This window comes from Plasmodium gallinaceum, assembly GCF_900005855.1.
Source record: "Plasmodium gallinaceum strain 8A genome assembly, contig: PGAL8A_v1_98, whole genome shotgun sequence".
Taxonomy (NCBI): Eukaryota; Apicomplexa; class Aconoidasida; order Haemosporida; family Plasmodiidae; genus Plasmodium; species Plasmodium gallinaceum.
In genome coordinates, this window is record NW_021628265.1 from 400,677 (window position 1) to 414,286 (window position 13,610).

Here is a 13,610-nt window from a genome sequence, read left to right on the forward strand (position 1 = left end):
AGAAAACAATTTAAATGTAAATTTAAAAGCAAAATTAACAAGGATATCATAACAACTGAAGATAATGAGTTAATTTTTTTTTGAACAAAACATTGATAAAAAGAAAAAAAATCAAAAAAATAAGAAAAAACAATGGATATAAATGTAAATAAAAACATAGATAAATCATTGGAAATTTCTAATTTCTGTAATGATGAAAATAGCCTAGAAGAGTACAATGAAGAAAACTTTCAAGAAAAAATGAAGTTAAAATTACATGTAAAGAAAAAACAAAAAGAAACAAAAGATGATATAGTAGAAGATGAAGAAGAAGAGGAAGAATTTGTAAAAGAAGAAAAAAATGAAGAGATATATGAGAATGAAGATAATGAGGAAGAAGAGGTAAAAAAAGAAAAAAATGAAGAAATATTTGGGGATGAAAATGAGGAAAATGAAGAGGAAGAGGAGGAAGAGGAGGAAGAGGAGGATGAAGAGGAAGAATATTTAAAAGAAGAAAAAAATGAAGAAATATTTGGTGATGAAAATGAGGAAAATGATGAGGAAGAGGAGGATGAAGAGGAAGAATATTTAAAAGAAGAAAAAAATGAAGAGATATACGAGAATGAAGATAATGAGGAAGAAGAGGTAAAAGAAGAAAAAAATGAAGAAATATTTGGGGATGAAAATGAGGAAAAGGAAGAGGAAGAAAAAATAGAAGTAGATATGAAATATGAAGTGGAACATAAAAATGAAATAAATTTCAATGAAAGATGCGTGGGAGATAACAAAGAATATGATAATTATTTTAAAAATGACTCATTTAATAACAACATTTTTGAAAATAAACACGCATCAGAAGGAAATAATATTGGTTCTTATGATGATATAAGTAATGAAAAACAACAAAATATTGGAGGAACTTTGTTTTTTGATAAAAATGAAAACGACGAAATGATAGAAAGTAATGAAAATACAGTGAAAACTAATGTAGACAATGATGATACATCTACAGAATTAATAAAAAAAAAAAAAAAAGGAAAATTTAATAAAAAAAAAAGAAATTTAAGTGGAAGTGAAAGTAATGAAGAAAAAAGTGATGATACAGATGAAAATACATTAAGAAAAAAAAAAAAGAAAAAAATGATACGTTTAAAAAAAAGTAAATATATTGCTAATATAGCTGAAGAAGTAGAAGAAGAAAATGAAGAAGAAACAGATAATGGAATAAACAGTGATAATGATATTAACAAAAAAAAAAAATATTCTTCTAAGAAAATGGGTTATAGTGATATAGTTGTAGATGAAGAAGAATATGAATTGGAGAATGATGATTCTAATAAATTACAAAGGAAAAAGAAAAACTATTTTGATGAAATATTAGAAAATTTGAAATATAGAAGAAAAAGGGCACCAAAAATTTCGGAAGACGATGGCATTCAGTATTGTGAAAATGTTTTAAATCAAATGATTTTAGTTCATGAACAAGACATAAAAAATATGAAAGAAAAAAAACCAGCAACATCAAAACTTCAAATAATTGACGAAGTTTGCAAAATTTTAACAAAACCCAAATGGAAACCTTTCTTTATGAAGTTAAATATATATCATGTTTTAGCATTGTGGCTTATGCCCACATCAAAAAATACCTTGCCAAATTTTACAATTAGAACTAATTTATTAAAAGTTATTCAGCAGTTACCAATAACTATTAAATCATTAAGAGGAAGTCAGCTAGGGAAAATCATGACATATCTACATTCACATAAAGATGAAACAGAAGAAAATAAAAAGTTAATAAGAAATATTTTACAAAATTGGATGGGACCAATTATAGGAATAAATTCTAATTATAAACAATTTTTAAAAGAAAGGCAAAAAAAAATTATGGAAAATCCAGAATTTCATAAAAAAGTTCTTGAAAAAGCAAAAACATTAATACCAGATTCTATATGTATAGAAAAAGAAGAAGAACAAAATGAATTCAAAAGACATGCAACTATACCTTACAACAGTGAATGTTCTTTTCTAATTAATGTACCTTCATCTATGCCTAATTCAAGTAAAAAAAATATTCCAAAGAGTAAAATTAAAAGATTAACAGACAGCATGAAATTAAACAAGAGATTCAGAAAAACACAAAAAGTATCAATTGAAGGCAAAGGTGTTGCTGTTGCACCCTAAATGTGCAGACATATAAAATATTAATAAAAAATTAATAATTAACAGTAGAAAGACTATATTTATAAAATAATATATATTAACACTATAATATATATATAAGAATATGAATATATGTAAACAATTTTGTTCTATTACTTAAAATTTTATTGTTTTTTTAAAGCTTTTAAATTTTTAGTGTATCTCTATAAAATGTTATAAAATCTGACAAAAATTTTGAATTTTTTTATTTTGGGAAAAATGTTAAAATAAACAAAATAATTTTTATTTTTTTGATTTGCTGATGCTATAATTTTTGATGATTAAACAAAAAGTTCTTTTTATACAGTTTATGTAATTTTCAAAAAGAAAAAAAAAAAGAAAAAATAGGAATTGGCGCATAATGTAAAAAATACTGCATAAATTAATTTTCCTTTATTCTTTTTTTTTTTTTTTCTCTTTTTTTTTTTTTTTTTCTCCTTTTTTTCTTTTTTTTATATGATTAAAAATAAACGTTCTATTTATTAAATTATATATTAACTTTTTTGATTATTTTAGTAATATAGCAGATAAAATTTCTATATAAAAAATATATAGAATCTATACAAAGATAATGTATTTTATAGTGACTTTTTTTTTTTTTTTTTTAATGGTAAATCAAGTTTTTATTATTTTAATAAATTTAAAAAAAAATACATTTACAAAATTCATCGATAAACGTGTTATAGATGGTATCAACAAAAAGGGAAAGAGCAAATAAGATAGCACATATATGTGTACACAATTTAGTTTTATAAATTAGTATAAAATATATTTATTTTTGTCCTTTTTCTTAAAAAATTATATATTTAATTAGGAAAATAAAGGGATATGAAAAACATACAAAAAAAAATGTTTTAATGTGCATACATGTGCAACTATAATTGAAAAAAAAAAAAAAAAAAAAAAAAAAATTATTATTAAAATAGGATATGGAAATTGAGCATAAATTAAGTAGCGTAAATAAACATATAGAAACAATCCCTATTAATATTTCTTTAAAGCAATTCTTTTAATATTTAAATTTTAATACATTTATTAAAACTTTATTTTGAACAATGTTTTTAAGAAAATTTTATATTTTAATAGCAAATAGGAAAAACAATAAAACTATATTTAAGTGAAAAAAATACCATAAAATTAAAACATTTAAATATTACTTTATTGTCATATATATATATATATATGTATATATATTTTATTTAAGGGCTTTTGGTAATTTAATACACTTTTTTCTTATTATTTTATATTTAATATTATTAGTTAGTTTTCTATTTTATTTTTTATTTCTATATATTATTTTATATTTATTATAAAATAATATATGGATATATTTCTACAGTAATATAGAAAAGAAAAAGGAGAAATGAAAATGGATATTTTAATAATTCCGTTTCATTTGAAATACTAGATGAAAAAAGAATAATTTCGTTTCATATTCATTAATTACAAAAAAAAAAAAAAAAAAAAAAAAAAATATTATTATTATTTATGATTAAAATAATAATATGATAACTAAAGCATAGTTCTCATAAAATGCTATTTGCTATAATTTGTAAGGATATATATGAAGAATATAAGATAAAAAAAAAAAAAAGGTTTTAAGAAAATGAGAAAAAAAGAAAAAAAAGATACATCAAAAAAAAAAAGAAAAGATCAAGCTTTTATAGATTTCTTATATCAAAATATTATAAAAAAAGAATTATTTAATATATTCAAAGGTAAAACTTATAATAATAAAAAAAAAGAGAAATATGCTATAAAAAATTTTAATGATAGAAATGACATTAGCAAAATTAAAACTACAAATGAAGATGAAGAGTATATACTTTTTTTGAAATATATTTATAATGATGTGTCATCATTTATTGAAAACAATAAAAATTATCACTTAATAAATTCTAATCTTTTAGATATTGAAGATCTTATGGTTAATATTTGTGACACCATTTGTCATAGAACTTTTAAAAATATTAAAACAATATTTGATTCATCAGATGAGAAAACAAATTCAAAAACAAATAATTTAATTAAAGAAACATTTAAAGATGAAAATAATATAAATGATTCTTTTTTTTTAATACCTCCAATGGAATATATTGTATCGTATATTAATAAATTAAGTTGTAATGATGTTAAAGAATTTATTAAAAAAAATAATTTTGATAAACAAACATTATTTCATACCTCTGTAAGTACTAAATTATTAGATGATGAAATTATTAATCAATATGAAAATTTAAATAATGAAGAGAAAATAGAACTTCAATCGAAACACTATCTAACTACTGATCAATATTCTACCAGTAATGAGATAGATGAGGAAAAATATAAAAATGTATTAGAGTGTTATTCAATTGAAAAAAAAAATTTACACGATAAAAAAGATGTAGAAGAAGATTATATTTGTGTCAATAAAAAAGTTAATCAAGACAAATATATTTATATGAATAATAAGATAGTTAATTGTTATAATGAAAAAAATCACGATGAACTTGATGAAAATAAACATATTAATTATTTGTTATCTACAGATAAAAAAGAAAATGTTGATTGTGATATTTATAATGAATATGAAAATATTTCTCTTTATAAACATTTGAAGATTTATGATTCTTCTGATAACAACACATCAAAGAATACTAACAGTGTATTATCTCATTTAGAAGAAGAAAATGTTGATTTTAACTCATATTATATTAGTAGTGATTCTTCAAAAAATAAAAGTACAAATATAAATTATTTGTGCAGTGTATCTTCTAATAATGAAGAAGTTGATGAAATTTTATACAAAAACAAAAAATTAGAGGAAAAAATAAACATCACTTTTTTAAGTGATGAATTAATGAAAAATAATTGTGATAATAATGATATTCTTTATCACACTTTAAACAATGTGGAGAATAACGATTTAAATGATAAAATTATTAAATTGAGAGATTTTAATAAAGATATTTTAACTGGAAATGATGAATATGTTTGCGATAAGTGTTATTCCAGTGATTCATACAAAACTAAAAAAGATAATTTATATGAAGGAAATATTTATAATGATTTAGAAAATGAAAATAATCATTCTAATAATACTAATACTTATACTTGTAATTCTAATAATATGGATATTAATATAGATGATGATAATTACGATGTTATTATTAACAATAATAATAATGTTGTTGAAATTAATAATAGTGATATTAATAATAACGAATCTAATGATATTGGTATTAATAATGATGGTAACTATGCTTTTACTAATAATAACTATAATGATATAAATTTTAATAATGATATTAATAATATTGATATTAATAATGCTGATACTGTTGATATCAATAAAGTTACAAATAATGGTGATATTAATAATTATGTTAGTGAAATTGATGCTAATGATAATAATGCAAATGATATTGAAGTGAATATTAATAATAATACTAGTAGTTTTAATAATAATGGTATTAATAATATATGTATCAATGAAAGTAATGTTAATAAAAATGTGAATAACAAGGATATTAATAATAATGATGTTAATGATAGTAATATAGAGGAAAAAGAAGTGAACTTTGAAATAAGAAGATTAAATGAAAACATAAACAAACTTAATTCTTGTATAGAGCAAAATAAATATAAAAATTACATTGAAAATATAAATAATAGTGAAAATAATTTGGATAAAGAGTATAATAAAGTAGAAAACATTAAGATGGAAAATATTAACGATCCTAATGAAAAGAATATAAAAGAGAGAAATAATGATGAAAAAAAAACACCAAAAAATATATTTAAATATGACAAAAAAGAATATCAAGAAAGATTGCAAAAATTATTAAAGGATACAAATTGCTTAAAAAATGAATCAGGTGAATTTAGGAAAAATAGCAATTTGCATGATGATTATTATTATTTCAAGTATTTAAATAATTATGAAAATAAAATTAATCCATACCATTATACAAGGGTTGAAAAAAAAGCAAATATACAAGTAACACCTTCCCCATTTCCTCAATTTTTAAGAGATATACAAATTTTTAATGTTCCTCAAAAAAAAATAAGATTAAAAAAGTAAGTTATGTTTGCAGATTTAATACTTATCTAATGTTTTTATTTATATATATTTTACAAATAGTTATATATATTTTTTTAAAATTAAAATTTTTTTCCTTTTTTTTTTTATAGAACTAACGTAATTTTAAATAGAGAAAAGGTAAGATCATAAACATATAATCTATAATTTTTTTTTAAATATAATTATTTTTAATAATAAAGATGTTTAACTTTATATAATTTTAACACATTATTTTTTCACTACGAAAAGTTTTAAATATAAAAAAAAATTCAAAATTTAATACATCTTATATTTATAGAAAATTCACAAATATATGCTTCTATGTAAAATATTTTTATAGGAGAACAAGAAAGAAGGTAAGAAATCAAAAATGAAAAAAAATATAATAAAAAATGAAGAAAAAGATAAAATGATATAAGGTGAAATTAAAAAAATTTCATAATAATGGAACAGTTATCCCAGATCTATTTTTATTTTATTCTGCGTCCATCAAAAAATTCTGGAAAATTTTAGGTTATCATTTTTGAATTTCTATTGGTAATTTTCTATTGTAGTAAGTGTAAAATTCTTTATATTAAACAAATAATTAAATTAATTTTTTCTTTTTTTTTTTTTTATGTATTTAAATTATTGTTTTTTAATGAATTTTGTATGTAGATTTTTGATTTATAATTAAGAATGTAGGGAAAATTATATTTTAAATAAGCTTTGATTTAAATTTTTTTTTTTTTTTTCATTATTTTAAAAATAAATTTTAATTTCTTGTTTTTTGTTCTTATTTTTTCGTTGGATTTATATTATTATTGTGATTTTATTATTTATATTCCTAGTTTACAATTTATATATCATTTTGTTTTATTTTATTTTTATGCTAATTTATACATTGCTTAATATAAATTTTTAAATAAAAAATTTTATGGGAATTTTTTGCGTCTATACATTTATTATAATTCTTTATTTTATATCAATATATAAAAATACTGTAAATTTCGAAAATTATCCATACGAATAAATTTCATGATCTGTGTATTTTTTAGTTTCTTTTTAAGTCACAAAACATTTTTATTTAAAATTATATCTTTTAAAAAATTAAAAAATAAAATAAATAAAAATTATTATATATAGTATATATTTAAAATAATTAGTAAAAATAATTTTTGTTTTAATATTTAAAATTAGAGCATATATTTACAACTTAAAATTTAAAACATATTTTTAAAAGATAATAAATGGATTTTTAAAATAATATATATAAGAAATATATATATAAAATAATGATTTTATGAAAATAAAAAAGTTTACTGAAATGTAATGAATAATAAAGTTAAATATATAAATAAAAAGTAAAAAACTTGATAGTTATAAATATTATTAACTCTTTATGAAATGTATTATCCTAAATTATAAATCTTAGTGATAAAAAGTTGCAATACTGTTGAGTTCGTGTATATTAAAAATATATATATATATATATATATATATATATATCTATGATAGTAAAATAATGAAATTTTAAAAAAAATATTAATTAAAAATCAAAACAAAAAAAAAAAAAAAAAAAAAAAAAAAAAAGAGAAAGAAAAAGAAAAAGAAAAAGAAAAAGAAAAAGGAAAAGAAAAAGAAAAAGAAAAAAGAACAAGAACAAAGAAAAAAAAAAAAAAAGAATAAAAAATGAGAGTTATTATTCAAAGAGTAAAGAATGCTATATTGAGAGTCAAAAAAGAGCCTATTCATGAAAATGAAAATAAAAATGAATTAGAAGTATTTAGTAAAATAAATGAAGGATTAATTTGTTTTATTGGAATTCATAGAGATGATACATGGAAAGATGCATTATATATAATTAAAAAATGTTTAAATTTAAGATTATGGTCAAATAATGATAAAAGTTGGGATAAAAGTGTAAAAGATTTAGACTATGAAATATTGCTTGTTTCTCAATTTACACTATTTGCAAACACAAAGAAAGGAAGTAAACCCGATTTTCATTTAGCTAAAGAATCTAATGAAGCTTTAATTTTTTTTAATAAAATAGTTGAAGAATTTGTAAAGGAATACAAACAAGAAAAAATAAAAACTGGAAAATTTGGATGCCATATGAATATTGAAGTTACTAATGATGGACCTGTTACTATTTTTATTGATAGTCATGATATTAGTTTAAATAAATAATCATTCTTATTTAATTCTTATATATATATATATACGATTTAAAATATTATACTATATAAAATTAGTAGGTGATATATACAGAATGAAGTTTTTCCACTGTAAAATTCAGAAAAAAAAATTTTTTTTTGCATGCTTTAAATTTTGATTTTTAAAAAAATACTTATTTCATATATAAATTGTACTTAACACACTTTTATTATTTTTTATCTTTATGCCTTACCTTTATATAAAAAAAATACTTTGAAGATATATTTTTTTATTGATAATAAAAGTGTATATTTCTGAATTTTTTTTTTTTTTTTTTTTTTACTTAGTGAAATTTGGCAATTAAATCTGTTTTTTTGTAAATTAAGGATGATAATTTTTGATAAAAATAAAATAAATACTTTAATACCATTATGGAATTATAAAACTAAAAAAGAGTGTTATAATTATATAGAAAGAAAAATAAGATTTCCATCTTTTTCTCAAGTAAATTGAATATATAATCAGAATAATATATATCTAATTAATTTATTATCATTTTTATCGTGTTTTATAAGCATTACATTCATATTTTATGATTATTACTATTTTTGTTAGAGTATCATTATTGTTATAATTATTATATCATTATTATAATATTATTGTGATTGTTCTAAATAGTGTCTTCAAATTTATTAATATAATTTATTTAACAATTAGGCATGGAAATTCATGAATGAGATATCCAAATATAATGAAAAATTAAATCATCATTGTAAATATATAAATGATTATAATAAAGTAAAAATAAAAATCCATACGCACATATCAAAAGATATAACTGATAAAGATATAAAATTGGCTCATATTATTGATGAAACCCTGAAGAATTATGAACATGATACAATTAAAGAAAAAACACATTAGCAAGTGAAAACATTATATGTTTTAATTTAATTAATTATTTTATGTATTCAATTAAAATGATCTATTCTATTTTTGAATGAATTTTTCGTAAAAATTTAAAAAACAATTATTTTTTTTTTCAAAAAAAAAAGAAAATTTCTATTCTAATTTTAATGAAGATCTTAAGAAAATAAGGAATAATAATAAAGTTAATACATATATTTAATATATATATATATATATATTAACATATTTTTACAACAAATATATGAAATAAACAACTTTAAATTAAAAGATTTACAAAATAAAAATTAGTTTAATAAAAGATACTTCAAGTTATGTCATTATATTTTCCATACTTAATTTAATTTTCAAAAATTAAATTATAATTAATGAATAGATATAAAAATCCCTTAAAATAGCTCGGCATATATATATTGTTTTTCTTTTTTTTTTTTTTTGTTCTATTTGTGCATAAATTAAAAGTTCTTTTTAATTTTAATTAAAATTAATCATTAAATTATATTTAAATTATAATGTAAACAAACTATACTTCAAGTCAAATAAATACCTACTTTATTATTCTAATCTATTATTAAAAAATACAGCAATTTTTCTTGTATATATCGATGATTTTATTATTTTAATAAATATATTACTATATTGTATATCTAATTTATCTTTTTTTTTTTTTTATCATTTTATTTAATTTTAAATTATATTATTTTTATTAAATTTTTCATTTACTTATATAACATCATTATAAATTTTTAGTTTATTTACATATTTTCCTTTATACAATATCTTATGTAAAAAAAAAAAAATAAATATTCATTATTTTTATTTATATATTGATGTTTATTTCCTTTAAAAATTTATTTTATAATTAATTAATAAATGTAAAATACATTATTGAAAAGAAGAAAAACAAATAAAACAAAAGAGGAAAAGAGGAAATGAAAACAATATAAAATAATGTAGTAAATTCATTTTCTACATAAGAGCATGATGTGTCATTTAAAGTATTCATAAAAATACATATAATTAATTTTAAAAAAATAAGGTAGAAAATAACATATGATACTATTTTTATATTTCAAATAATACACTGTATATATGAAATAAAAAAAATTTACTCTATATGGGCTAAGAGTTTAAATATTGTTTTACGATTATTTTAAATTAAATATTAATATATTTTTTTTTATTTTTCATATTCTAAGAATTTATATAATTAAAATATATAAATTTTATAACATAATTATAAAAATAGCATTATTGTAATAATATACACTAGTATTCATTAATAAAAAAAAATTATTTATAACATGTATATCTTATTTTTTTTTTTTTTTTTTTTTTTTTTTTTTTTTTTTTTTTTATATATATATATATATATATTTTTAAATATTTTTATATATGGAATATTATATATATATATATAATATTTTTTATAAAAAATAAAATTATCATTATTTCTTAAATTTTTTTAATTCACACTAATAAAAATTAAGTTCTTTATATCTATGAATTCTCTTAATAAACAAAAAAAAGAAAGGATAAAAAGGTTAATACATTTATTTTACATCAAAAAAAAAAAAAAAAAAAATATAAGTATACATATATAAATATATGTTAACAACAAAAGTAAAATAAACAATAAATAGTATTAAGAGTAAATATATAAAATTGTGCAACAAAAAAAATAAAAGATTTTAATATAAAAAATTAAAATAAAAAACGCTAAAAATCTAAAATTCATCATAACTCAAGTAGAATACAAGATTGAAAAATTTTAATTAAATTGAACAAATTTTTTGTAAGGATTTATAAAAACATAAAAAATAACAAAAATTCATAAAAAAAATTGAGGAAATTATAGTATATATGATATGGATAAATAATAACAATAATTATATTTAATATTATTGTTATTTCACTAAAAAAAAAATATATATATCTTTGTGTTTCTTATATCATTTATATTTTAAAAGTTTTATTACAAAAATTACAAAGTAAATAATGTCAGTGAGCTCAATAAACAAAAGGATATATATACCGAAATTTTATGCTGATGTGAACATTCATAAACCAAAAGAATATTATGACTATGATAATTTAGAATTACAATGGAATAAACCAAACAGATATGAAATAATGAAAAAAATTGGAAGAGGAAAATACAGTGAAGTATTTAATGGGTATGATACTGAATATAATAGACCATGTGCAATCAAAGTTTTGAAGCCTGTTAAAAAAAAAAAGATAAAAAGAGAAATTAAGATTCTACAAAATTTACATGGAGGACCAAATATTATAAAGTTATTAGATATAGTGAAAGACCCTGTAACAAAAACTCCATCATTAATTTTTGAATATATAAATAATATTGATTTCAAAACATTATATCCAAAATTCACTGATAAAGATATACGTTATTATATTTATCAAATTTTAAAAGCTCTTGATTATTGTCATAGTCAAGGTATAATGCATAGAGATGTAAAACCTCATAATATTATGATAGATCATGAAAATAAGCAAATAAGATTAATTGATTGGGGTTTAGCTGAATTTTATCACCCTGGTCAAGAATATAATGTCCGAGTGGCTAGTAGATATTATAAAGGACCTGAACTGTTAATAGATTTACAATTATATGATTATTCTTTAGATATATGGAGTCTTGGTTGTATGTTAGCTGGAATGATTTTTAAAAAAGAGCCTTTTTTTTGCGGTCATGACAATTATGACCAATTAGTTAAAATTGCAAAAGTCTTGGGTACAGATGATCTACATGCTTATTTAAAAAAATATAATATTAAATTAAAACCACATTACCTTAACATATTAGGTGAATATGAAAGAAAACCATGGTCTCATTTTTTAACACAATCAAATATTGATATTGCAAAAGATGAAGTTATAGACTTAATTGATAAAATGCTTGTTTATGATCATGCTAAAAGAATAGCCCCAAAAGAAGCTATGGAACATCCTTACTTTAGAGAGGTACGAGAAGAATTATAATTTTTCAATTTTTTTTCTTTTTAAACTTAATTATATGCTTGTAACTATTTTCCAATTTATATTCTATTTTTGTTCACAATTTTTTTATATAAAGTATGTTTATATAATAAAAAATTTTATACCATTTTTTTATTCTTGTATTTTTTTTTTTTTATACATATTTATATTGTATTTTTTCTTTTTTTTTTTTTTTTTTTATTTTTTATATATATTATTTAATTCAACCATACATATATATATATATATATATATTTATGTTTTTCTTTTATATTCAATATTTATTATTTTATTTTATTTAACTTTTTTTAAATTGTTAAGATATATTTTTTAAAATTGTCACAAATTTTATAAAAAAAATTGCGTAATGAATATTATAAAATTATGCTAATTAAAATTTTCTAAAATAATAATAGAAAAATTTTCTTTAATATAATTATATATATATATATATATATATTTGTTTACATATATATTAAAATTAAAAATACAAAAAAATATTTCATTAGAATTATGAGTATTTTGGTTAATTGGGGAAATAAACAAAAGTATAATACTACGTTCTATACATTTTAAAGTTTACATCTGGTATTATGTACCTCTTTAACTTAATTTTATCTAAATGCATACACGATATTATTTTTAATAAATAGTAAAACCTGTAAAGCCCTTATAATATAATTATAAAATTCATTTTTTAATTTATCGTTTATATGTGTGATATATATTAGGCAATAATATAATAGAAGACAAAAAATTTTAGTAAGTTTCTTAACATAGATCTAATCATACAATTTCTTTTAAATTTTGATATCGTTGTATTATGTTTTTTAAATATTTATAAAATATGTTTCTTTACTAATTATATTAAATGTAATAAAATTATTTTGCCTTAACTATAATAAAAAAGCATATGCGTTATCTAATTTAAAATGGTTATTTAATTTATTTTTACTTTTTTTTTTTTTATAATTCTGTTTTACAAGGAAAAATTATATTTTACGTATTTTATAATATACCTGTTAATACACACTATAAATGTTTTAACATTTTAAAAATAACAAAAAATTGAAGTTCTTCAAAATATTATAAAAAAGAGAATATAAAATAAAATAGTATGAAACAAAACACATTTATTTTTATCTAGTTTTAAATTTTTTTTTATTAATTTTATATTTATATTTATATTTATATTTATGTTTGTGTTTTTTTTTTTTTTTTTTTTTTTTTTTTTAAATTATAATTTTATTTTAGATATATGAATAAGATATAAAAAATTTAAAATAAAACAAATAAA

The 13,610-nt window shown here is 18.0% G+C and overlaps 5 protein-coding genes across 5 annotated transcripts; all 5 read left to right on the forward strand.

Moving 5' to 3' along the window:
- Nucleotides 1-132: 132 nt before the first annotated feature.
- Nucleotides 133-2,160, forward strand: PGAL8A_00335300 (IWS1-like protein, putative; the record flags this gene model as incomplete). Its single annotated transcript, XM_028672385.1, has 1 exon — nt 133-2,160. One exon carries the CDS (start codon nt 133-135, stop codon nt 2,158-2,160), a length of 2,028 nt encoding a protein of 675 aa, XP_028528943.1.
- A 1,624-nt stretch (nt 2,161-3,784) lies between these two features.
- PGAL8A_00335400 (conserved Plasmodium protein, unknown function) lies at nt 3,785-6,662 on the forward strand (the record flags this gene model as incomplete). The annotated part of the gene is made up of 3 exons (XM_028672386.1): nt 3,785-6,240; nt 6,355-6,382; nt 6,585-6,662. 3 exons carry the CDS (start codon nt 3,785-3,787, stop codon nt 6,660-6,662), a joined length of 2,562 nt encoding a protein of 853 aa, XP_028528944.1.
- A 1,253-nt stretch (nt 6,663-7,915) lies between these two features.
- PGAL8A_00335500 (D-tyrosyl-tRNA(Tyr) deacylase, putative) lies at nt 7,916-8,416 on the forward strand (the record flags this gene model as incomplete). Its single annotated transcript, XM_028672387.1, has 1 exon — nt 7,916-8,416. The coding sequence occupies one exon, from the start codon at nt 7,916-7,918 to the stop codon at nt 8,414-8,416; it is 501 nt and encodes a 166-aa protein (XP_028528945.1).
- A 354-nt stretch (nt 8,417-8,770) lies between these two features.
- On the forward strand, nt 8,771-9,307 carry PGAL8A_00335600 (pterin-4a-carbinolamine dehydratase, putative; the record flags this gene model as incomplete). Its single annotated transcript, XM_028672389.1, has 2 exons — nt 8,771-8,887; nt 9,101-9,307. 2 exons carry the CDS (start codon nt 8,771-8,773, stop codon nt 9,305-9,307), a joined length of 324 nt encoding a protein of 107 aa, XP_028528946.1.
- A 2,001-nt stretch (nt 9,308-11,308) lies between these two features.
- On the forward strand, nt 11,309-12,316 carry PGAL8A_00335700 (casein kinase 2, alpha subunit, putative; the record flags this gene model as incomplete). The annotated part of the gene is made up of 1 exon (XM_028672390.1): nt 11,309-12,316. One exon carries the CDS (start codon nt 11,309-11,311, stop codon nt 12,314-12,316), a length of 1,008 nt encoding a protein of 335 aa, XP_028528947.1.
- Between the last annotated feature and the right edge of the window lie 1,294 nt (nt 12,317-13,610).